Raw genomic sequence first — 27,486 nt, 5'->3', positions numbered from 1 at the left:
GCTCCCAGTGACATCCGGTGGTAAGAAGCCCACAGTTACTTTCAGTAAAAAGGGTGAAAAACCTGCAACTTTCATCTTAAACCTGAGTGATACTGTGTCTTTTCCAAAATTCTGTAAAGACCAAAATGCCTCATCCTGGAGAGAACTTGGTGCTAAGCCAAAGCAGCACAAAGTGATGAGAGACAATGTTAATACCTACGTAACATCACCCAAAATACAGCTTACAAACAGATTTTTGCCACTGTCAGAGACTGAATTTAATGTTTCTAACGAGCAAAGAGAAAATGGATTATCTTCACGAAACTGGAGCCATAAAGTCGGCAAAAGACAGCAGGCAGACAGACAATCTGGACCAAACGTCAAGGTCAGAGATACACTGCTGATAGGAGACGGTGCTATCAGTGGCATAAACCATGGAAGAATTCAAACATGCTGCTGTCCCAGTGCCACTGTCTCTGAGATAACAACACTCCTCCCAAAAGATTTGTCTACACACCGAGGAGCCAAACAGCTGATTGTGCATGTGGGTGCAGTGGACATCAGAAAGGAACAGACTGAAGTCTTGAAAAGGGATTTCACTAAGTTCTTCAAGGAGCTTGATAAAGTGGAGGTCAAGGCATTCATTAGTGGACCTCTTCCAAACATTGACAGGAAGATAAACAAGTTCAGCCGGCTGCTTCAGCTGAACACATGGCTGTCCAAAGAGTGTGCGCACAGAGGATTGCACTACATTGAAAACTTTTATCTGTTATGGAAACGAGAGGACCTGTTCAAGGGAAAGGGCCCACACCTGTGCAGAGGTGGGAGGAGAGTGCTGACGGAACACCTCCTCCACGCTCTGAGGCATCAGAATGGGCTGGGACAGGGTCCTGAGCGACCAGTGAGAGAAAAGAGGAACGAGAGAAGCATCTCTGTCGCAGAAGCCAGAGACCGAGCCAGTGTTTCAGCACCAGCTGCACCACAACAGCCTCCACCGCCCCCAGCGAAGGATTCAGCTCCAGCACCACAACAGCCTCCACTGCCCCCAGTGAAGGATTCAGGCCCGCCATCAGTTCCACCTCCCCCCGGGCCCTCATCACAGGCCTTGGACTCGTCTGTGACGGCCTCAGCAGAAGTTTCAGACCCGGCATCACCCCCATCACCTCCTCTACCCACAGACCAGCCCTGGGCCCCCCCTGCCACATCTATCCCCTCTAGAGACTTGTGCCTCTCCCTCTCCTTTTCATCCCCACCTTCCCCCATGGGCCTTCCCAACCATCTTGAAAGCCTGATCAAATCAGGGATTAAGATGGTTCCCCTCACCCCTAATATAGCAAGGTCAAGACTTCTATCACCAACTATGCTGAACTCTTCCCCGTATAAAACTGTGCCCCTCAAGTCACACAGGAGCTTCAACTCTCCTGCTTCACAAACTAAAGCTCCCCCAGCTCCTCCCCCTCGGTTTTCATCTGGTCCATCACCCAAACTTCCCCCTGCTCGTCCTCCCCTGCCTGCCCCCAGAGCTGGTATCCCTAAGAGCTAGGATGCACAGGGCCTCTGCTGTCCCAGGACTTACAGCCATGATAAAGGTAATATCAAGCTGGGGCCCTGTGAGACAATATTCTCCCCTAGTGCTATATCTACAGCCACACCACATAGACCAGATTACAGAAGGACAGTTAGACTGTCCAATCAGAGAAATTTAATCCATATCCCTTGTAAGAAGATAATGTCCAGTTCTACTGAAACTAATCTGAAACTCGCTGTGCTTAATGTCAGATCCTTGTCTAACAAATCATTTTTAATTAATAATTTGATCTCTTCGTATAATCTTGATTTTATGTTTTTAACTGAAACATGGCTTGACAAAAACACAGGTAATGCTGTTCTAACGGAATCAGCTCCACCCAACTACAAATTTGAATCTGAAACACAAGAAAACAAAAAGGGTGGAGGTGTCTGTGCAATATTTAGAGATCATATGGTTATGCACAGGTTGTCATTTGGGGTGTTTTCATCATTTGAGTATGTATCCTTTAAAATGGAGCTAAAACAATCTCCGTCCATACTCTATGTAGTTATATACAAGCCTCCCCAGCACCGTCAAAGTTTTATTGATGATTTTACCAGGATGCTTTCAATTGTATGCACAGACTTTGATGGTTTGGTCATTACAGGTGATTTTAATGTACATGTGGATAATGTCTGTGACAGAAGTGCTAAAGAGCTCAGTGCTGTCCTTGAAACCTTTGGCCTGACTCAGCATGTGTGTGAGCCCACCCACAGCAGAGCGCAGCACACTCTGGACCTGCTCATTACAAAGGGGGTTAATATTTCAAACGTCAATGTGGTTGATGTTGCTCTGTCTGATCATTTCTGTGTCTTCTTTGACCTGTCTGTTTCTCCCAAACCACCGGCTGGTCCTGCAGTTGTTCGGAGGAGACACATAAATAACAGCACAGGTGCTCTGTTCATGGAAATGATAAACTTTGAAAATGCGTCATGTTCTAATGTTGATGATTTGTTGAACTCTGTTACTTCGAGTGTTTTGAATGTTCTGTACACCATTGCCCCTGTGAAGGTTAAAATGGTTAAAAATAAGCAGAAGGCGCCATGGAGGAATGACGACTCGGTCAGGGCACAGAAAAGGGAGTGCCGAAGGGCTGAGCGGAAATGGCGCAAGTCAAAGCTTCATGTTCATTATGAAATTTATAAAGAAAAGTTGTACGTGTTCAACCAGATCTTACGTAGAACAAGGGAGAGGTACTTTTCTGAAATTATTGGAAACTGCACTAACAACTCGCGTGTCTTATTTGCAACAGTGAACAGATTAACAAACCCTCCAGCTCAACTGCCGTTGGAACTGATCTCCACATCTAAGTGTAATGAGTTTGCAGTATTCTTTTGCGACAAGGTTCAGACCATTAAAAATGCCATCAATTCCACAACACCAATAACAACCCTGCAGCCACCTAGACACTTAGAGCTGACTCATTTTGCACCTGTAACTGACAAAACTGTCCAAGAGCTCATCACCAGTCTGAGTTCATCTACATGCTGCCTCAATGTGTTACCCACTAGATTTCTAAAGTCTGTGCTGAGCAGTTTGTTACCACCACTCGCTCACATAGTTAACATGTCACTACAATCTGGAACATTCCCAAAGGCCCTGAAAACTGCGGTCATAAAGCCTCTCCTAAAGAAGAGCAGTCTTGATGCCACAGTACTGAACAACTACCGGCCCATTTCAAATCTGCCATTTTTAGGCAAAGTCCTTTAGAAAGTTGTTTACCAACAGCTTACTGACTTTCTCCTAATGAACAACTCCTTTGATGTTTTCCAGTCAGGTTTTAGACCCCATCACAGCACTGAGACCGCTCTTATTAAGGTGACAAATGACATCCGCCTGAACACTGATGCAGGCAAAGTCTCAGTTTTAGTCGATCATGAGATCCTTTCACAGAGACTAGAGGACTGGGTGGGCATCTCTGGCACTGCCCTAAATTGGTTGAAGTCCTATCTAGAAGACAGGAAGTACTTTGTTGAAATTGGTAACTGTGTCTCAGACCACATGGCCTTGACCTGTGGGGTGCCCCAGGGGTCAATCCTGGGACCCCTTCTGTTCAATCTCTACATGCTGCCTTTAGGCCAGTTAATACAAAGTAATAATGTGTCCTACCACAATTATGCAGATGACACTCAGATCTATGTCTCACTGACAGCAGGTGAATATGGACCAGTGGATTCACTTGCAAAACAACTTTCTCCAGCTAAATTCAGACAAGACTGAAGTCATCGTATTTGGTCCACAGAAACAAAGAGAAAGTGTCACCACCACCAGTCTCTCTCTCTAAAACCTACAAATCAGGTTAGAAATCTCAGGGTAATAATGGACTCAGACTTGAACTTTAACAGCCACATCAAATCAATAACATCAACAGCTTTTTACCATCTAAAAAACATTGCCAGAATCAAAGGTATAGTGTCTAAACCTGACTTGGAGAGACTTATCCATGCATTTGTCTCTAGTAGGTTAGACTACTGTAACGGCCTGCTCACTGGCCTCTCCAAACAGGCCGTAAGACAGCTGCAGTACATCCAGAATGCTGCGGCTCGGGTCCTGACCAGAACCAGGAAGTACGAGCACATTAGTCCTGTGCTCAGGTCTCTACACTGGCTTCCTGTGGCTCAGAGAATAGACTTTAAAGCAGCTCTGCTTGTGTACAAGTCTCTCCACGGCCTAGCACCAAAGTACATCTCTGACATGTTAGTGCCATATGAACCATCTCGGACTCTAAGGACCTCAGGGACCGGCCTCCTGCTGGTGCCCAGAGTCAGGACTAAACATGGGGAATCAGGATTCCAATTTTATGCAGCTAAAATCTGGAACAGTCTTTCTGAAGATGTGAGACAGGCCTCTACTCTGACAATGTTCAAATCTAGGCTCAAAACAGCTGTATTTCACTGTGCATATGACTGAAAGGATCTTATCTGCACTCTTCTCTTTTAAAGTTTATTTTATAATGATTATTTATGTTTTTATTTTGTATTGTGATTTTAATGCATTTTCTTGTTCTGTAAAGCACTTTGAATTACTTTGTGTACGAATTGTGCTCTACAAATAAACTTGCCTTGCCTTGCCTTGCCTTACCTTGCCTCAGCGGCTCAGTCCCAGCAATGGGTCAGGTGTTACAGTTGTGTTAGGTGAGTAGCCCGGCAGCCCAGCTAACATTTGCAATTAGCATTGTAAAATGTAGCCCGGCGGGTAGCCTGGCGGGCTGTGTTTAGCTATTCCCCTGCCTACTTCAATGATGATGGTACCTGTAATAAATGTAATATATTTGCTGAGATGGAGGCGAGGCTCAGTGACTAGAAGAGCTGGTAGAAGCGCTCCATAGCTGTAAGTTACTTCAGTAGCCGTAGTAGCTCTAGTGCTAACTCCAGAAGCTAACGCTACTCTGGGTGAGTCGGAGCCGTGAGCCTGGCGGGCTCGCGGGCTCACGGCACTGGCTCACGGAGAAGAGTGGGGACGTTAGCGTGGCAGCCAACTAGTTCTAACGCTAACGACCCTACTCTTCCTGTAGTCCTTCCTGCCTGTAGTGAAACCGTGGCTAACTGGTGCTTCTTTCTCAGGCTCCACTTCACTCAGCTGCCAGCACAGCCAGTTAGCCTCCACTAGCTTCCCAGCTAACGTTAGCCCCTCTCCGTTTGGATCCAACCGGAGCACCGAGCCCTGGTTTGTTATTCAGGGTAATGTGGGAAGAAGCAGCAGGTATATCGGGCAGCTGAGTGAAGTGGAGCCTGCGGAAGAAACACCGGGACTGTCTGGATGTAATAGTCCGTGGAGATGCTGCAGTTCTCGGCTGCACAGATGAGGCAAGTTGGGTGGGGGGTGGAGAGCAGAGGTAGAGGGAGGTGTGGCTCATGACACACTTTGTTTTGGTCTACAGGCAGTGCACAACAGCAAACCTAGCGGTGAAACGATTTCGCTTTTTGCCCCTTTAAGACTCCACCATGCAAAGTGAAAGCCATACATCAACAACATCTAGAAACGCCACTGACTTCTCTGGGTCTGAGCTCATCTGGAATGGACTGACACAAAGTTGAAAAGTATGCTGTGATCTGACAATTCCACATTTCAAATTGTGTTTCGAAACCATAGATGTTGTTTCCTCTGGGCTAAAGAAGAAAAGGACCACCCAGATTGTTACCAGCTCTAAGTTCAAAGCCAGCATCTGCGATGGTATGGGGGTGTGTAAGTGTCCATGGCATCATGGATAACATAATGGATAACATCTGTGAAGGCACCCTTAATGCTGCAAGGTACATACAGGTTTTGGAGCACATATGCTGCCATGCAGATGATGACTTTTTCAGGGATGTCCCTGCTTATTTCAGCAAGACAGTGAGACATGTTCTGCTTGTGTTACAACAGCATGGCTTCATAGTAAAGGAGTGCGGGTACCACATTGGCCTGCCTGCAGTCCAGACCTGTCTCCCATGGAAAATGTGTGTGGTATTATGAAGTGCAAATTATGGCAGAGGAGACCCCGACCTGTTGTGCAACTTAAGTCATATATAAAGCAAGAATGGAGAGAATTTCACTTTCAAAACTTCAACGATTTGTGTCCTTAGTTCCCAAACACTTATTGAGTTTTGTCAGAGTTGTCAGTGTTGCACTGGGGAGCAGTAGCTCAGTCCATAGGGACTTGGGTTGGGAACCGGAGGGTCGCCTGTTCAAGTCCTCGTCCGGACCAAATACGGAGCGTGGACTGGTAGCTGGAGAGGTGGCAGTTCACCTCCTGGGCACTGCCGCGGTGCCCTTGAGCAAGGCCCCCCCCCCCCCCAACCGCCTGTGTGTAATTGACAACAGAGTGAAAAAATTGAATTTAATAATAATTTAATTAAGTATATAAAATAAAAAATGAAAAGATGATGTAACACGGTGCTACATGACCCTGTCCCAGCTTTTTTGGAACATGTTGCAAGCATCAAATTTAGAATGAGTGTATTTACAAAAAACGAAGTTTATCAGTTTGAACATTAAATATCTTGTCTTTGTTTTGTTTGCAGTTTAATATATAGGTTAAGAAGTATTTGCAAATCATTACATTCTGTTTTTATTTCTGTTTTACACAGCATTCCATCTTTTTGAACTGGAGTTGTAGATATCAACACTCCACATACAGGACTGAGACTACTCTGTGTTTGCATTAAATATTTCTCTCCAGAGGACCTGATTCAGAAAGATCCTGAGCTTGAGTTGTAACCAAGCCCCACTCGTGGCAGCTGTAGCTTTCTGGATCCATGACCATGCATTTACAGTTCACAGATAGATTCTGCTCTGTCTGGGCCCCCAGTTTCCACAAAAGTTTATCCCCCCTCCCTCTGTTTTTGGCCCATTTAGTCTGCCTCCACAAAAGTTCTTCTCTGTACCTTGGTTCACAAAAATATCCTTCTGTCTCCACAGTCAGCATTTTGTCGTTGTCATGATCACTCAGTTTTTTCATTTCCTTGTACTTGTTCTCTCTTTTATACTGCTAAAAGTCTGACCCAAGCGTAACAGTATGCAGCACAACTAGGCTTTTGTCAAGGAATTTGGAAGTTGAGAAATTGTAGTGCCAAAGGAAAGAGCTGTCTGACAGCAAAGTAGAGTAGTGAAAATATTCTAAATATAATGTCCACATAGACTGATTTTGATTTCTTTTAGGCAGGCCTTTTTTATGTGGCTAAAATGTGTTTTGCTGTTAACCCTAATCAACAGTAATGCACTGCTGAGCTTCTGGGGTGCTTGTCCCATCTGTTTCTCCAAACAGAGACTGCACCGACCACCATCTCATCTATGTAATACTAGGGATGCACCGAATATTTGGTAACCGAATATATTCGGCCGAATATTGCAAAAAAAAACACACATTCAGTATTCGGTGGAATAAGTTAAAAGCAAGGCCGAATAATAGCGGCGTTTTGATAACACAATCAAACGGCGTGCCGTGACGGGCGGAATAAAATGTCGGAAGTGTGGCGATCCGTCCGTCATGGCACGCGCATTTGCGACTAAAAATAGTTTTGAGCGAGCAAAATAGGCTTAAATCATTCAGCACGCTGTGCAAGCAGCCTACAGATTTCAACCAGCAGCAGAAACGAAAGGCGAATCCCACCGATTGTGGGTTGAACGGGGATCACAGACACAGACAGTAACGTTAATGTATTCCTGTCAAATACGGCGACCATCGGCTTACCGGGCGACGGAGAGGCGGTTCCAATAATATCCTCTTCTTGGTGTCATGACTGCCCAGAAGTACCTGAACAGCCGAGCCAGCTGAACACAGGTATGTGATGTATCAGAGGAGAAACGAGCCTTTCACATTTCTCTCTTTCTGGCAGTAACGGCCCACAAACCTCACCGCACTTTAGGGACTGTTCATTACTTATGAAGGGACTGTCAGGGGAGGAGGGTGGCTGGTTGATTTTTATTTTATTTATTTATTTTATTTTGATCCCCCCTATGTTAATCACTTATTGATGCTGTTTTTGAAGTATGAATAAGTCAATAAGTAATTTATTCCATTGAAATATCATTGATGTATTATAGAAAAGTGATTTATCTTTTCATAAATGACAAAAGGCACATCTGCCTCATTTTCGCTGTGGTATCATGATACTACTCAGAACCATGATATTTTCATTGGTATCACACAGTGGGTCCCAATTTTGGTAATCTGGAGGGGGATCATCTGCAAAAACTAATGAAAAACTAAACAATGATATTTGGTATTCGGTATTCGGCCAAGCGTTTAATAATATTCAGCTTCGGCTTCGGCCACAAATTTTCATTTCAGTGCATCCCTATGTAATACACTTGACTACAGATGAAAACCTCACATAGCCTGTCTTCAAAAATTCTTAACTGTTTACTGTAAGGTTCAACTTGCAACTGCTGGCCCATGTTTTGTATCAAAGTGTTAATTTGGAGGTTCTTTGCCCTTCACAGGTGTTGAATGCAGTTCTGCTCCTTTGCGCTGTGCGTTACCAGTTCCTGCCCAGTGTCTGGCTGGTGTTCGTTGTAATTCTCTATGAGGGTCTGCTGGGTGGAGCGGCGTATGTCAACACCTTCTACTTCATCAGCAAGGAGGTCAGATATATGTCAATTGGGATGCAAACAGCTCGCTTTTCGGCAGCTCTCGTTTTTTTCATGTCAATTTGGGTGACTTGTGGGAATCGTGTAGATCCGAGGAGGTTTTTTTTTTTGGGATAGGGTTGTCAGGTCCGCTTATTAACTGCGACTTTGGGCTTGTTTTTTTGTAAAGTTGCTAACAAATATTAGTAGTTGCGTTTTTTTGGGCTTGTTCTGAAATGCTTGTTATTAGCGGGAATGCACTTCATTTGCTCTCCTTACCACCAGTTTAACTAATCACACTGTAGGCACTCAAACCCAAACCACTGACAGTGTTTCCCCTAGGTTTACAGCTTTAGGGGGGAATAACAAATAAAAAAATGTTGCTCATATTTAGTTCAGGTTTGGCCCACTTGACATGCTGCTGTGTTGTGCTACAGTGTATTCAAGTACTGGAATTTGTTATTTACATGACGCCTGAACGCAACACAGGCTGTGTGTGTTTAATGTTTAATGTCAGACCTATTTAGACTTTTTATCCTGTTTTCATTGTCCAAACGTGAAAGTTTATGTACAAATGCACGAAGTCACATTTCTGTGCTCCAACCAGTAACCTGCTTTGTGGCTCCTTTAAATTGAGAAGCATAATCGAACATTCAGAATTTGATGTCATGAGCAACTTGAGCTGCTTTCGCTGCCACAAATATTTTACCAGCAGCGCTGCTAGAGCGAATTCAGCTATTTTGCAGCTCTGGCAGCTTTTGGTGTGAACGTACAATTAAAGTGAAAGTAAAATGGCTCGTTATATGCAACTTCTTTACTTTCATTTTCATTCATTCTTTCCACATTTTTGGTCAGCTAGTTGGTTTGGTAGCATATGTATTTGTAAAGTAATTTTGAAATGGTTGCTTATGAAATGCTGATCAGTCCATGCATGTACTGCATCCTATATATGTCTATATATGTCTATACATGTATATATATATATATATATATAAATTCAAAAAACTTCCAGCGCACACTAGAGCATAGGATTGACAGAAGGTTTATTATCAAAAATTACAGAAGAGGCGAGCAACGTGTTTCACATGTTGCTTCATCAGATTCGCGCCCTTGAACACAGTGGTGTAGAGAGTCATGGGAGGATACGAATGAAGCAATGCTACATCAATTGGCCAAAGGGGGGCGCTATAGCAACCGATTGAAATTGCAAACTTTGAATGGGCATATCTCATGCCCCGTATGTTGTAGAGACATGAAACTTTGCGCAGAGATGCCTCTCCTCATGAAGAACAAATTTGCCTCAAGAACCAATAACTTCCAGTTATATAGGTTTTCCACCATTTTAAATTTTTTGAAAAACACTTAAAATCGATCTCTTCCTAGGAAGTTTGACCGATCTGCATGAAACTCGGTGAACATAATCTAGGGACCAATATCTAAAGTTCCCTCTTGGCAAAAGTTGGAAAACTTACTAAAACTGAGCTTCTATAAGGCAATGAATATTGCAAAGGGCGTGGCTCATCACATAAAGGTATATAACATCTCAAGGGTTTCACTGATCACCACGCAGCTTTGTAGGCACACAACTTTCACAGCTGGTAGTTTATGAAATCTCTCAACATGTTTACTATTGACCTGTTACTTTAATATGCACAATTCAAGGTTGTAATTTCAATAGCTTTTTCATTTCAATGATGTATTGACATCAAAAGTTTTCACATGTATCTGTGTGACATCCTGTTAGTGATTCTGTGTGTATGTGCAGTAATGCATCATCATACTACCCTGTTCTGTGTACAGCTGTGTTGCAACTCTGTGAAGGTTTGTCATTCTACATTAAATGTGTGTTCATTCTGTCTTTGTTTTGTCCATCTGTCTTGTTTTGTCCAACAGACTGAAGACAGACAGAGGGAGTTTGCCATGGCTGCTGCAAGTGTAGGAGACAGTCTGGGCATAGCTCTGGCTGGACTCACTGCTCTCCCTGTCCACAGATACTTCTGCTCCCTATGAGCCAGCCCACACACCAACCAGCAGAATGAAGAAGCAGGACTTAACAGTGTCCCTTTTGAAGGATTCCTTTTAACCAAAATGAGTTAGGGACATTTTTTAGTTCTACACAAAAATATTGATTCCACATACTGTATTTAATGCCTATTCCTAATCACAAAAAGTTAGCCATCAAGATGGAGGCTGGACTTGTTAACTAACCTGTCCTTTTCTCAGGGCCAAGCTGTGAGTAGCAGTGATGAGAGCCAGTTATCTCATGACACAAATAGTTTTCAAGAGGACGGCAGGGTAGACACTGTCTTAAAGTAAGGGGAAAATCTAACATCTTTTATATGGATCAGTGTTTAAAGTAAATGTAGTCCACTGAAGCAATAAATCCTCAGTATAGACAATATAGACAGAGAGCGGAGTTTGCAGCTGTGCGATCAGTTATTTTTCCTCCTTCCCAGGGTCATCATTTGATGGAGAATGTGATCCGTGATAATGTCACCTACACCGAGCCTGCTACCTGCCATAGATGTGGTGTTTGGTATGAGGAGGCAGTAATGTACTCCATACTGCTTTGGTGGATAAATAGATCCGTCCTTTATTAATTACTAAAATTTGGTTTGTGTGATATATGTTTATAACTAAATTGTCTTTGGGAACATATCTTTCATGTCACACAATATTGGGCTATTTAACATGCTGATGAAATTATTCATTCATTTGGCATATTTCCCACTGAAAATGTTGGCTGAGGCCGTGGCTGCCGTGCAAAAAGATATGGCTGGCAGCAAGAACTCTACGGAACCTGAGCTGTAGAGAGCAAACACCAACTGGCAGTGCCTTTGCTTAAATCACCCTCCGATGCCTACAGAAACTGAATATTTCAGCGTGGCAGTTTTAGTTGGATACTGTTACTGAGAGAACCTGTGTGCGCAGTGCATGAAAGTTTTCCTTGCATGCATAAGGTGTGCTGGAGACCTCCATCAGGATTCTAAAAAAAATAACTGGAAAAGACAACCAGACAAGGAGCAGGGCTTAGAGGACAGATGACCACTGAGTGCGTGTTTTTGTTACTTAACGGTATTTTGCTATTTTGTTTAGTTGCCTCTTAGTGAAAAGCTAAATTATAAAAGATAAACAAAGGGAGTGAGGCTGCACTGCCACTGACAGTATGGAAAATAATGAAAGTAGTAGTAGTAGTAGTAGCAGTAGCAGTGCACTAACATTAGTGGTTCATATCAATGCTTGTCCTGTAGCTGCTTCACAAGAAAATGATTTCTCTGGTTTAGTCCTACAAGCATATGAAGCAGCAAAACAGGGCAGGAAATGTTCACTTTATGTCTACAGCAGTTGTAACTGACGAAATGCAGTATGAACGACACTTATCTCAGAGCAACAAAGCATATCACATAATTAGTTAATATTTTAATTGCATTTACAGATTATTTTTAAAGTGCTTCTGAATGAAGCATCTTATTTTCAAAGATAGCATCTGCTGTATCTTTGTCATATCATATAGTTTGAGGAGCTTCCTGTTAGTGGACAGAAGGTGGTGAGTCTGAACTAACCAAAAAGTGACACTAGAGTTGAGCATTAGGTAACTGTAATTTTACTGATCTCATTTACTATTATTCGTGACAATAAAGTGTCAATCTCTTACTGCCCTTTACAGCTGGCATTGTACTCAATAACCTATTGCAACTTTAAAACCAAAAATGGTATAATAAAATGATTGGTAATAAACAACACAAAACAAGCACAAAAAAGCGTTTGTGATGATGTCTTTCTTTATATTGACTACTGATAGTGTGGGATATTTATTTTCTATTACGCAATTACAGTTTTATTTTGTGTCCTAAATACTTCCACACAGTCAAAGAGCCTAACCATTGAGTACTGACTGTTGCAACACTATGGCATTCATTTTTGAATAAACACAGTAGAAGTAATGGTAACCAAGTTGCTTCTCTGAACAGAGGAGAGCCAGTGGATGAAATAGTATTAAGGCTCTGCGTATTCGTAGAACCAGGTTTAATCAGGTTATTGGTTAACTAACTGATGTGTTATTGGGTGTGAATGCTGAAAGCAGCTTCAAAATTCTTTATTTGGGGTGCCTGCTGTGGAACGCAGGCACAACCTATTACTATTGTTCGCGTTTATTAGTGTGGATGCTTCAGCAGCCACTCTAGAGGCTGACATTTTTTCGGGAGTCCCACGCATCACGTGATTCCCGTGGGATTCCCACGGGATGGGAATCAGGTTCACTATTCTTCATGTGATGGGGGGGATGGGGAAAAAAGTCAACGGAAGTGGGCGGGACTGGGAATCATAATTAGGCGTGTCGCGATATGCGATAAGTCGGTTAATTGCACGGTAAATTAAAAGGGATTAATTGCCATATTCATGCGTGTTTGTTTTCCTCGTCTCTCTCCACCAAAGAGACTGGACGACAAGAGCATTCACTTCCGTGCATCGTCTGGCAGCCAGGTGAGTTGCGTCATTAGCATAATGAACAGAGGGAAAGCTCTTGTCATCGAGTGTCTTTGTCTCTGTGGGGGAGGCAGGGCTATGGGCTACACACACACTGCGATCTTCATGAGGGGGAGACGAGGCGGAGAAGAAAACAGAGTTGAGCATAAGAGAAAGACATGGAACTTGTTCCTAAACCAAATGCCACGGCCCCTGTGTGGGAGTGTTTTGGATTTAAACCAAATGACAGAGGGCAGCCCAGTAATTTGGACAAGCCGGTGTGCCGGGTTTGTTCTAAAACCATCTCAACAAAAAGATCGAATACGACCAACTTAACTGCACACCTGCTACAACAGTAACATGCTGCTCTAACACTGATGCTTCAGTATTAATAATCTAATGATGCCATATATAATAATATCAGTCAGAGAAACCAAACACTACTTCTACTGCCATATTTTAACTACATTTTTCTCTCTCAGAACTGGTTCTTATGATGTGTTGTCTGACCACATCAGAAATCAAATGTGTTTGTCATTCGGAACAGCATCAAGGTGGAGTGCAAGGCTGTTTCAAGATACTCTGGGGGCCCCAGGCAAGAGGCACCTTGGAGCCCCCCCCCCCACCCCCCCGCCTCTAGGGTGACCAGGTCCCAATAAACCAAATGTGGGACAAGGAGTAGGTTTGTGAGGGACAATGTGGGACACCCGCCCCCCCAGCGCGAAGTTTAGTCTTCAGAGACTTTGTCACGGTACCAAAATTGGGACCCATGGTACGATACCAGTGAAAGTATCATGGTTCTGAGTAGTATCACGATACCACAGCTAAAATTAGGCAGATGTGCCTTTTGTCATTTATAAAAAGATAAGTCACTTTTCTACAGGCCTAATACATCAATGATATTTCAGTGGAATAAATTACTTATTGACTTATTCATACTTCAAAAACAGCATCAATAAGTGATTAACATAGGGGGGATCAAAATAAAATAAATAAATGAAATAAAAATCAACCAGCCACCCTCCTCCCCTGACAAGTAAAGAACAGTCCCTAAAATGCGCTGAGGCTTGTGTGCCGTTACCTGCCACAAAGAGAAATGTGAACGGCTCATTTCTCCTCTGACACATCACATACCTGTGTGCCGCCACGGCTCAGCTGTCCAGGTATTTCTGGGCAGTCATGAAATCAACAAAGAGGAAATTATTGGACCTGGAGCCGGACTTCTCTGTCGCCGGTAAGCCGTTATCTTACGCACAGCGTGCTCCTGAATGATTTGTTTTGCTTGCGCAAAACTATTTTTAGTCGCAAATGCAAGTAAAATGCTCGCACCGTAGAGCTCTGTGGAAAACAAATCACTGTAGCATAAACAAATCTAACCTACAAGTAAAAAGAAATAAATAATAACTTTAACTGCTTAAAGGTACTCAGATGCTCAGCTAATACCTGAAATGTCACTGGATACAAACCACTGCAGCAGCATGTTGAGTGCCAGGTGGCCAGCACGCACCGTTATTGGACAGCGCATGGACACTAACCCTCTTGCGATTGGACGTTGAACTTATCCTACAGTAGTGGTACCATGAGGTACCGTAGTACTACGGTACTCCAACAATGCTAGCACGGGTGGCAACCAATCATGTCTCAATTTGCGTGACACGTGAAAAGAGACAGAAATGCTCTGCAGTCCCGCACAGTGCGGGATGTCTGGTCACCCTACTTAGCCACTCGCAAGCAGCAGCTAGTAGGGGGCCCCATTAGGGGGGATTCCAACGTGTTGTCATTGTTGCAGTGTCTATAGGGGTTCCATCATATTGTCATTGATATGGACCAATGTCAGCCGTCTCTGGGGGCCCCCTTCCAGCTCGGGGCCCTAGGCAATTGCCTAGTTTGCCTGTCCGGTTGTGACGGCCCTGGTGGAGTGAATGTTAAAATAGGGTGAATTCAGGTATATTGGGACACTTTTTGTAATTCTATCTAGTGATCGCATTCTTGTCATCAATTTGAAAAAATAACCCAACATATGATGCATTTATGAATTCCTCAAGGTGTTTACTTTCTTTATGTGAAGAAATTAAATGTATATGATATTTCTACAAAGCATGGCTCACCATTTTATTGTAGCTGACACAAAACTTTCTTTCAGTGACATGTTTGGTAATTTGGGACACACTTTCATCAGTGTAACTGCTTTCTTTCAACCCTAATGACATATTTCAAAGAATATTTAAACTGATTTCTTCTTTTACTTAGCCTTAAATACATGACTAAGGTTACTTGGTACTATGGGTTAGCCTGTTATGTGTTATGATAGCTGAATAAATTATTTCATCAACAGGTTTAGTCTTAGGCTATTGATTAAGGTGTTAAAGTGATTAAAGAATCCAACATGTTTCCAAAAATGTTGAATTTATTGAAAATAGATTCATCAACACATCAATTCATGAAAACAACTCATTGAAGGTTTTTTTAAAAACGTTTGTAAACATTAACATTAAAAGCACATTAAAACATTAAAATTGCTGATATGACAGAACTACAGTGTGTTCATCAATGGCATCAACATTTTTAGAACAGAGTCAATGTAATTTTTTTTTTTCACTTTGAGTTCAAGTATCACCTCCTCTTTTCTCTTCAATATTAACATTAAACCATTAAAAAAAACTACAATGGCATCAACATCAGCATTATTGGAAAAGTGTCAACATGTAGGCCTAAACTTTTTTCCCCTATTTAATTTTGAGTTTCAAATTTCACAGTCTCACATTCAAAGGCAGTCCTTGCAAAGGTATGTTTCATCATCATCGATCACTCCGTTTTCCTCCCCACGTCTGATGGTACCACTTCTTGCAGGCTCCACAGGAAATCCACTCCTCTTCCCAGATAGCACACATACATCTGGCCGAAATCAGCGTGAGGACGACACATCAGCCCTGAATTTATAACGTCTGACAAGCGTCAGCCGCATGGGCGGATATCTTTAAATTTAATACTCTTTTGTCCCAGCTCATCAAATGTCTCTGTTATGTCGGCTTTGGGTCGGCCCAGTGCCGTAGAATGTCTGCCCACATACAGAAGTCGCCACAGAGGCGGAATTTCATCTCCGCGGTCTTTGTTTGGAACTGAGCTCGCAGGACACAGCATCTCATCACAGTTGGTTTCAGGTAAACTAACTGGAATAAATTGGCAGAAAATAGCTATGTTGTTTCTTCTGTGACCGTTAAAAGAGGTTCCTGGGGCCTCATTTATCAACCGTGCGTAGAAAAGGTTCTAAAGTCTGTCCTAAGAATGAAACTTAGAATGTGTGTAAGTACAAAAAAATCCATAATTATCAAACGTGCGGACACTGGTCGTACGCACACTAGTAAGTAATCAGTGATGATAAATCCCACCTGTTCTTAACTACCATGCTCGTGCATGGTTAGGGTCATTTGCATTCAGAAACGCCTCCAATTGACCATATATGGCAGCAACCATCCCTTTAATAATGCGTGAATGGATTTTTTCCCCCTCACCGAAATCATGGCAACGAGGGCGAAGAAGAGGAACTTTACCGACACTGAGATTGAGGTACTTGTGGGAGAAGTTGAAACAAACCAAAAAATACTATTTGGAACGCTTAATGCAGGTGTGACCAACCAAAGAAAGAATGCTGCGTGGAAGAAAGTAACGACTGCTGTGAATTCCGTTGGGTCAGAGGAAAGATCACTCTCAGAAGTAAAAAAGAAATGGTTTGACATTAAAATCAGAGCCAAAAAACGCATCACAGCCCACAGACACGAAATATCTGCAACTGGAGGAGGACAAGCAACAACAACCCAGCTGACAACGGCATTGCCAGCATCATCGGAGACACAGCACTATGTGGCATTATTCCTGATGGAGATACAGAATCCCAACACAACCAGCTGTACCATCGACCAGTCACACTGCAGGTAAAATAAAAAGCTGGGCTGAGGTGATTCATAAACATTTATTTAGACAGTTCAATTTGTGAATTTGAATTAAAATAAACGTGACAATAATGTGATGTTTCTTCAATAACTCAGAAACTCAAGCCAGTCCCGCCTGCCCTCAGGAGCCGGAGGTGGTGGAGGAGCTGGGGGAGTTGGAGGAACAGGAGCAGCCAGGGCCATCCAAAACTCATTCGGTACGTCCTGGGGGGGCGAGGGTGCTGACGGAGGCAGTGCTACAAAATCAACAAGACACCACCAATTCCATAAATGAAATAAAGGATCAGCTGACAAACATCGCAAATACTTTACTGCAAATTAACGAGTCACTGAAACAGATGCGCATTGCAAATGTTAAATAAATAAACTTTAAAATGTTGAATGACGATTATTTTCCCACGCACGCTTTCAATCTTGAATTTCTCACTTTTCAAAGATTTGTAGTTTCACTGTTCTACCACTAGATTTTGTGTGTAAGCATGGTCAGAGCTGTGCTTAAATTTACACACGTTCCTAAGCACAAGTACAAGTTGATAAATTCCATACTTTGCGTGGGAATGTTCTTACGCACTCATTACGCACACATCTGTGCGTACGCACGGTTGATAAATGAGGCCCCAGGTGAGTGGCGAGGCACGACTGGGTGTATATATCTTAGCACAGGTCCCCACCAGCTAACGTTATCTTTCGTTAGCTGTTAGCTAGTTTAGCGGTTTAGCTCATGTTAGCTAACAGGCTATAAGTGTGGTGTTTTCATTTTATTTTCCCTAGTTGGTGTTATCTACTCATCTGGTTATCGTGAGCACTCGTTTTGGGTTAAAGTGGAAGTGCCCGGAGCTGCCACCCGTGGTCCCGCGGCCCCCCGGCCTGACCTCTGGGGCCCTGGACGGATGCTCAAGTGTGGGTGACAGGAGCGGAGAGGAGCGCGGAGGTAAGGCGGGGCGGGCTGACACTGTGTATCCCAGAATGGGTGCTCGAGTGTGGTTGACAGGAGCGGAGTGGAGTGGAGTGGAGAGGACCGTGGAGGTAATGCGGGGCGGGCCGACTCTGTGTATCCCAGAACGGGTGCTCGAGTGTGGGTGACAGGAGCGGAGTGGAGCGGAGAGGTCAATAGTGAAGTTTAAGGATGTCTTCGGTATGTTGGTAATGTGATTTTATGGGCAATTTATCAGTCGAGGTCTCCTCCTCTGCAAAGCAAACTGACCCGGTGGCTACAGGTAATAGCACAGTTTTGAAGCCACTGTTTTTCCGAGATGAAGGACTGATTGTTGAGCTGCTGTTAACGGTTAACGGAGTTAACGCCGGATCCCGTTATTTAACAGTTTCCACAGTAAATGAAGCAGAGTGACGGACCCAAAGCCTTCAATCTGGCTAAAAGACAGCTGAAAAAAAATACAGTGGTGAAGTTGGGATTTGTTTCTTGAAGTTATGTGCTCATCATCTTTTCTGTGCCTTGCAGCCTGCCAGGAGATGCGGACTGGCTGTCAGATATTGTTTGTGGAAATTTGAAAATAAAGTTTCTCAAATTGACTTTTGTCTCTTCGTTGTGCACACTTACACATGAAATAGGGTAACAGTCAGCTATTTTTGAATGTTAGCATTAATTTCTCACAAACTACAAATATTTGTAGTTTGAAAGGTCCAACCTAAATGAATAAAGGTCGTAGTTAACGAAGCATATGAATATTAATGAAGGAGCGCCTACTGAGCGCAGCTTTTTATTGATCGTTTGAACGTTGCGTGGTGGTCATTTTCGATTAAAGGCCAACGTCTCAGCGACGTCTTGGCAATGAGCAAACGCTCTCCCTGCTACATCTTAACGATCTAAACTTGATACATCGGGCCGACGTCGACCAGAAGTATGTGTGCTATCTGGGCTCTCTCTTCAGATCTTTTTTGTCCCCGTACTTTCCTCCACAAATGGTGCACAGATTATCCTCAGTTTTCTGCTTCTTTTGTGGTTGCTTCCCCTTCCCTTTCCCCTTGGCTCTGCTTTGAACATAGTCAAAGTGTATCTGACTTGTAAGGTGGCAGGTTGGAGGCTTGGATCTTTTTGGCTTGCTGGTAGGCGATGGGTGATTGCGGGTAGGCAGTGTGATGAGTTCATCAAAGCTGGTTTTCACCTCGACTACGTTGATGAGATCGAGGCATCATATCAGTGGTCTGAGTAGATGTGGAGGGAGCCACTGTGGGGTCTAAGGTGGCAGACAAATCTAAATCAACTGCTGCTGGCACATCCAGATTACCTTCCAGTGGGATGTCCAGCTCAGGGGTCACCATCTCAGTCACAGCATTCTCCCTCTCTGCAGTGACAGTGTTGTCGATCTCTGGAGCTTCTTCTCTGTCAGTAGTCAGACTTGGAGCAAACAGAGACCTGTCAATGTGAGCTGGGTCCAGAGGATATATCCCACTGCCCCTGAACCCTGCCTGGGCATTTTGAGGTGTTGCTGCACTTTTCCATGCCTTTGAAAACCCTCCAAAAAACAGTGGTTTCTGCAGCTTCTGCCCACCATTCTCTCTGGTGAAGAGACGGCCCTGCAGGTTCCAGTGGTACTTAAGGATCCTGAAAAATGCCCTGTCTGCTGGCTGCAGAATGTGGGTGGTGTGTGCAGGAAAACAGACAACATGCACGTTGTGTTCTCTCATTAGCTCCAAGAACTCCAGATTAAAGACATGAGAGCTGTGCCCATCTAGGAGGAGAACATGTGGGCAGGGGTCATCCTTTGGTAGAGAAACAATGAACTGTCTTCCCCGGTCCAGAAACACATCTGCATTTATCCATCCAGTCTCTGCTGCTTTGACCAGCGTGTTGTCGGGAGCCCCATAGCTCCACTCATGGCGCAGACGCTTTCCCTTGAAAATCACCAGGAGTGGGCCGTATTCACCTCCCGCATTGAGACTTGCCAGGAGGGTGGTGGTCTCACCTCTCTCGTTTGCGGTGACCTCAAAGCAGGGGGATCCTACTGATGACACCACTTTTGCAGACACAAAATGATCCTGCAACCCGGTCTTGTCGCAGTTCCACAAATGGCTCGGCACATCTTGGACACCGAGTTGAGAGATGATGTCCTTATAGGACCTGAACCACTGTGCCACAACAGTTGGGTTAAAACAAGCAGCCCGGGCTGCAGAGAGGGCTTCTGGCTTCCTCATGCTAAGTTTGGTGTGTCTCAGCATAAATCCCTCAAACCAATGGTGGCCTGCTCGTCCCTTCCTCCCCGAGAAGCCTGGGGCCTGAATCTCCATCTTCCTCATAGGAAATCCTCACTTTGCCAGATTTGCAATTAACTCAGCCAGATTGGCCTCATCCTCTGCTGAGATGATGGTCTTCCTTCCTGCCATGTGTTTGTGTCCATCTATGAAACCTTTCACTCTCCTTTGTAGGGTGGATTTTGGAATATTCCAAGCCCTGGCCAGAAAACGTAGCTGGGGTTTGCTACCTGCCTTCACCATTTCTCTATATTCCTCGATAGCTCCCTTCATTCTGCTCTCATTCCACCTGTTGTACTTCTTCCTTACTCTTTTTTTCCTGTTTCTCCACTCTTGCACCCTCCTCTTCCATCTTTCTCTTGCACTTTCGCCCTCCATCTGCCTGTTTTTTTGCTGGGTGCCATTCTACTCTGCAACAGACGTTAAAATAATCACGGGTAGGGTTTAAAACATGGAATAAACAAAGTGATCATGTGTACTGTAGGCACCAACATTGCTGTGTTGTTGGACAAAATTCCTTGTTATACCACTACCTGCACACTGAACATACTAAACAACATGTGGATTATGCTTTATTGTATTGTTGTACTGTTATGTTATTGTTAGAGAAATAAATGACCCTACTTCACACTTGATTTATTGTGGGCTGGGCTGAGTCAAAGTCCAGAGCTGTTTTTTAGTCCCAGTCCGCCCCTGTCCCCAACCAATAGAATACCAGATTTACAGATTTACTCCTTGTGGGGGCGCGCTCGCTTTAGTATTAGAGCGTCCCGTCCAGGCGGGTACTCTTTAACCGGGTTCATCCACTCCCACCCTCCAGGGCTTTATTAAATGTTCTTCCCTTGCTTTCTTTACCACTTTTGGAATAAAGGGACTGTTAATTTACACACGTGCGCCATATTTATGTATATATATATATATATATATATATATACACACATATATATATATATATATATATATATATATATATATATATATATATACAGTACAGGCCAAAAGTTTGGACACACCTTCTCATTCAATGCGTTTTCTTTATTTTCATGACTATTTACATTGTAGATTCTCACTGAAGGCATCAAAACTATGAATGAACACATGTGGAGTTATGTACTTAACAAAAAAAGGTGAAATAACTGAAAACACGTTTTATATTCTAGTTTCTTCAAAATAGCCACCCTTTGCTCTGATTACTGCTTTGCACACTCTTGGCATTCTCTCCATGAGCTTCAAGAGGTAGTCACCTGAAATGGTTTTCCAACAGTCTTGAAGGAGTTCCCAGAGGTGTTTAGCACTTGTTGGCCCCTTTGCCTTCACTCTGCGATCCAGCTCACCCCAAACCATCTCGATTGGGTTCAGGTCCGGTGACTGTGGAGGCCAGGTCATCTGCCGCAGCACTCCATCACTCTCCTTCTTGGTCAAATAGCCCTTACACAGCCTGGAGGTGTGTTTGGGGTCATTGTCCTGTTGAAAATAAATGATCGTCCAACTAAACGCAAACCGGATGGGATGGCATGTCGCTGCAGGATGCTGTGGTAGCCATGCTGGTTCAGTGTGCCTTCAATTTTGAATAAATCCCCAACAGTGTCACCAGCAAAACACCCCCACACCATCACACCTCCTCCTCCATGCTTCACAGTGGGAACCAGGCATGTGGAATCCATCCGTTCACCTTTTCTGCATCTCACAAAGACACGGCGGTTGGAACCAAAGATCTCAAATTTGGACTCATCAGACCAAAGCACAGATTTCCACTGGTCTAATGTCCATTCCTTGTGTTTCTTGGCCCAAACAAATCTCTTCTGCTTGTTGCTTCTCCTTAGCAGTGGTTTCCTAGCAGCTATTTGACCATGAAGGCCTGATTCGCGCAGTCTCCTCTTAACAGTTGTTCTAGAGATGGGTCTGCTGCTAGAACTCTGTGTGGCATTCATCTGGTCTCTGATCTGAGCTGCTGTTAACTTGCGATTTCTGAGGCTGGTGACTCGGATGAACTTATCCTCAGAAGCAGAGGTGACTCTTGGTCTTCCTTTCCTGGGTCGGTCCTCATGTGTGCCAGTTTCGTTGTAGCGCTTGATGGTTTTTGCGACTCCACTTGGGGACACATTTAAAGTTTTTGCAATTTTCCGGACTGACTGACCTTCATTTCTTAAAGTAATGATGGCCACTCGTTTTTCTTTAGTTAGCTGATTGGTTCTTGAATTTTAACAGTTGTCCAATAGGGCTGTCGGCTGTGTATTAACCTGACTTCTGCACAACACAACTGATGGTCCCAACCCCATTGATAAAGCAAGAAATTCCACTAATTAACCCTGATAAGGCACACCTGTGAAGTGGAAACCATTTCAGGTGACTACCTCTTGAAGCTCATGGAGAGAATGCCAAGAGTGTGCAAAGCAGTAGTCAGAGCAAAGGGTGGCTATTTTGAAGAAACTAGAATATAAAACATGTTTTCAGTTATTTCACCTTTTTTTGTTAAGTACATAACTCCACATGTGTTCATTCATAGTTTTGATGCCTTCAGTGAGAATCTACAATGTAAATAGTCATGAAAATAAAGAAAACGCATTGAATGAGAAGGTGTGTCCAAACTTTTGGCCTGTACTGTATATATATATATATATGTGTATATATGTATATATATATATATATATATATATATATATATATATATATATGTGTGTGTGTATATATATATTAGGGGTGTAACGATTCATTTTTACAACGATTCAATTCATATCATTTTCCATGGTTCCGATTCGATTCAAGAACGATATTTTGCTCATCTAGAACGATATGATTCAATTCGATTCAAGGGCTAGAAATCGATTCAGTAACTTTTTTTGTTTTGCCAAAAACTTAACCAGTGTGACTGTGAAATACATACCTGAATACTGTGGACAGTGCAGTTCTTGAAAGAGAATCAGGGATTAATTAATTTTGGATATAAATAAGTAAACACAACGATTAATGGCAAAAACATTCACCTTTTATTAAATACTATAATTATCACAAGTTCAGAACCTGCTGATCAAAAAGTGTGATCAACATTCCTCCAGGCTGAATTACAACTGAACAGTAGGTGTCCCTGCTACTTCTCTTGTGATTTTCAATCAGTATGAGAGGAGTACAATAATACACAAAAATAAAGTGCAATCTATTAGGTTGAATGGACAGTAGGTTTCCCTGCTACTTCTGTCATTTTACTCAGTATAAAAGGAATACAATAATATACAAAAATAAAGTGCAACCTTACCTATCAGGTTGAATGGACAGTAGTTTTCCCTGCTTCTTCTCTGTCATTTTACTCAGTCAGTGCACATTTGACAGACAGCCACCGACTTGTCCAGAACACCTCCTTTTTTGCAGAAACCAAAGTGTTTCCACACACTCAACTTCAAATTTGGCTTGAAAATCTCCAGCTCGTCCACCTCTTCTTTGCTGTTAGCCATGCTTCGTTTTGTTTTGAGTCGGCACTACCGGCACATGTCGATGACGTCACACTCAGGGAGAGTGAAGCGAATCGAGCAACTTTACGATTAGAAGTGATAAAAATACATGTATATAATGTTGTCGTGCTTAAATACAACGCACAAATGCTTAGTAATTGATATAATCGATTTTTGACCTTGTAAATCGATTTCACAGCGATATCGTCATCAGTGAGGGACTTGCCAAGGCTCTATCGCTGCAGTTAGATTGTAGGAAAATTAATCGATGCATCGATGTAATCGATGAATCTTTACACCCCTAATATATATATATAAATACTGTATATATGAGCATATATATTATATATGTATATGTATATGTAGCCTATTATACAACAGTTAGTTCCGACCGAGTAATTTGATTGGACGAGAGGCATTCCGTGAGTGCTGATATAGAGTGTAACATCACCGGGACATGTAACAGTAAAATCACTCTGCTCACAGGTGTTATAAATATAAATGCAACCATTAATCAACCAGCTGTCACACTTTGTACATTGACGCAAACCGACACTATAGCGTTACACCAAGAAGATGGATATTTTCCCCCAAATTACATTTGAATTAAATTATGAGTGATCACCAGGAGAGGACGAGGAAAAGGAAAGCCAGGACTCTTCTGTGCAGACCTCCAGGTGTGTTTGAATCCGTGCCAACATCCAGGTTTGCCAACGTTTCATCAGCTGAACTGGACGAAGTTACACAGTTGCAGATCAATGTAAATACAAAGTAGCTTGTGAGTTCCTGGCGTGTGTGCTGCGTTGCCTGGCAACAGACCGGGGGAACTGTTTTTTTTTTGTGGAGCTACATAACATACTTAAATAATTTATTTCATCACCTTTTGTTAACATTTCCTTACTCAGCATTGCTGTTTAAGCTGTTGTTGACCTGTTGTATAAAAGCAATATCACACTCGTCGTGACGTTATACAGTACAACGTCACTCCCTCTCGTGAGATATTGCTTAAATATATATATATATATATATATGGTATCTGAGTGTGAGCACACAGTTTGAGCAGAAACAGAGTAGATCCAAGCGCAAGCAGAGGCTATTTGAGTGCGAGGGCAGGGTTTTTGAGTGTGAAATCAATAAATAATGCTCTCAAACTGATAGACCATTCTATCAGTCATTCTCGTGGGATTGGGATGGGACAGGATTTTTTTTTTTTTTTTTTAAGTTAAAAGCAAGGCCGAATAATAGCGGCGTTTTGATAACGCAATCAAACGGCATGCCGTGACGGGCGGAATAAAATGTCGGTAGTGTGGCGATTCGTCCGTCACGGCACTCACATTTGGGACTAAAAATAGTTTTGAGCGAGCAAAATAGGCTTAAATCATTCAGCACGATGTGCGAGCAGCCTACAGATTTTAACCAGCAGCAGAAACGAAAGACGAATCCCACCGATTGTGGGTTGAACGGGGGTCACAGACACAGACAGTAATGTTAATGTATTCCTGTCAAATACAGCGGCCATCGGCTTACCGGGCGACGGAGAAGTCGGTTCCAATAATATCCTCTTCTTGGTGAAGAGGAGAGGGCACTGTTCACTGATTCTGATGGAGAAAGTGAATACTGCCCAAAAGTGGTAAACGGCATCAAACCTGAAAATGCCAACGTCAATGATGTAACCTTGGCTCTCTGGGCCAATGCATCAGCTATCAGCCAAGAGCTCTATGAGTCACTGACACAACAAAATCCCCATGTGCAGCTGTTACAGGGATCCTCTTGTTTCCCTCTAGACCCCTTGCCCAAGATGACGATAAAAGCTGTTGGCACGTGCGCCCTAAAACTACAATGGTGTCAGAGACAATTAACCCAATTCTTTCTTGTCATCCCAAACCTGCCACATGCGGTCTGCGTCGGCAGTGACATACTGGTGCAATTGGATGTCCAGTTGGACACAATCAACAACATTCTTTGGTCTTTGACCGGAGCCCAGGATGAACCTGACTCTCCTAAGCCTGAGAACATAAAATCAGGCCAAACCATCCCTGAAGTTTGCCAGGTGGGTAACGAACAACATGTGGTGGTACCTGCTAACACTAAAGAGGTGCCCCTGCGTTTAAACATTAAGCGAGGTCAAAACCACACCCAGGCAGTCTTCCAACCTTCTCTTCTTTTCCTTGAACTGGGACTGTCCTTAGAGGCTACCCCTCTAATGGATGTAAGTTCAAGAGCAACCTTCCTTCTGGTGCATAACTGCACTAACGAAAACATATTGATCCCCCAAATCCACTCCTTTGGGATGGTTGGTTAGCACCAAATTCCATGACTTTGAACTAAGAATTCCGTGATAGGACGCATGCCCTCTGCACTGCTCCTGAATGATCCCGATGGCAAAGTAATGTACACTAAACCATCAGGGGCCATCACACTTTTTCCTTCCACAACACTCTACAATGACTGTGTCTGTCGTGTCAACCTTGCAGACGACAAAGAAATGGCTATTCAAACTGTCACTGTCATGTCTGTCGACTCCGCACCAGACTCCTGCCCTGTGTCACCTCATGAAAACAGGACAAAGGAGTCCACAGGGGCTTCCTCCGATTTGACGATCGAGCAAAAACCGGACTTTGCCTCGCAAGTCCAATGAGTTTTAGCTGACGCCGATGCTCTCAACAGTGATGAGGAGCACAAAAAACTCTGCGCCGTCCTCCTCAAATATCAAACTTCCTTTGCCAAAGACTCTCTTGACTGCGGCCTGATGACTGTTCACTCGGTGCAGATCCCCACACCTCCGAACGCACCCCCGACATATGTGCTACAATACAAAATTCCTTTGGCATCCTATGAGCCTGTACAGGAAATCATAGATGACTTGTTGGAGAAAGGGATCATTCGGCCGTGCAACAGCACTTACTTAGCACCACTGTGGCCAGTACTGAATCCAAATGGCAAGTGGCGACTGACCATTGATTACCGCAAACTTAACCAATAAGTTCCCTTGTCCAGGTGGCCTATGACACAGCTGGACCATGATCTTCCCAAAGTCAGAAATGCCAAGTATTTCATCTCCATGGATGTGGCATCGGATTTCTGGACCATCCCAGTGCATGTTGCAGACCATAAACTGGCCTTCACCTTTGCGAGTCGTCAGTACACCTTCACCAGGTGTCCATTTGGCTATGCTAACTCACCTGCTGAGTTAAACATCTTTCTGAGTAAGGCATGCCCGATGCCAGAAGCCGGGGAACCCTTATTTACGTTGACGACATCTTGGTACGAAGTCCTACTCTGGACTCTCACTTGGCAGAAATAGATCATGTGGTAGGCCAACTCATGGCCTCTGGAGCAAAGATCTCTTTATCCAAATGCCAATGGTGCAAAACCACAGTGAACTACGTGGGCCTCCTTGTGGGACCAAAGGGTGTAGAACCACAGGTGAGCCGAGTTCAAGGCATTGCAACCATCAAGACACCATCAAACGTGTCCAAACTCTGAAGCTTTTTGGGAGTTTGCAACTATTCTCGACAATTCATCAAGAACTACGCAGACCTGGCCAAACCTCTGACTGACTTGCTCAAGAAAGATGCCCCATTTGTGTGGGACCAGCCACAGGAACTAGCTATGCAAGCTTTAAAAGACAAGCCCTGTACGGCGCCCTGTTTGGCTTACCCTGACTGTCAGAAAGAATTCCATCTGGAAGTGGGATTCTCTAACCACTGCATGAGTGCAGGTCTGTACCAGCTCCATGACACGGACAAACGCGTCGTAGCATATGCCAGCAAAACTCTGCTGGCACCTGAGCTCAACTAGACAGACTGCGAAAAAG

At 43.5% G+C, this 27,486-nt stretch overlaps 1 protein-coding gene across 7 annotated transcripts in view; it reads left to right on the top strand.

Annotated features, from left to right (window-relative positions):
• cln3 (CLN3 lysosomal/endosomal transmembrane protein, battenin) overlaps positions 1 to 18,111 on the top strand; it is a 71,914-nt gene extending 53,803 nt beyond the window's left edge. For 5 of the 7 annotated variants that reach the window (XM_078161690.1, XM_078161691.1, XM_078161688.1 and 2 more), the window contains one exon: positions 17,785 to 18,111. In XM_078161690.1, the coding sequence (XP_078017816.1) occupies positions 17,785 to 18,096 (312 nt within the window). In that variant the 3' untranslated portion in view covers positions 18,097 to 18,111. Of the gene's footprint in view, positions 1 to 8,473; positions 8,615 to 10,492; positions 12,361 to 17,784 lie in introns of those variants that run through there. The other 2 variants (XM_033644640.2, XM_033644642.2) reach the window with 2 other exon arrangements.
• Positions 18,112 to 27,486: the final 9,375 nt, after the last annotated feature.

Source organism: Epinephelus lanceolatus, chromosome 18, assembly GCF_041903045.1.
Source record: "Epinephelus lanceolatus isolate andai-2023 chromosome 18, ASM4190304v1, whole genome shotgun sequence".
Classification (NCBI taxonomy): domain Eukaryota; kingdom Metazoa; phylum Chordata; class Actinopteri; order Perciformes; family Serranidae; genus Epinephelus; species Epinephelus lanceolatus.
This window is presented reverse-complemented; position numbering and strand designations above follow the sequence as displayed.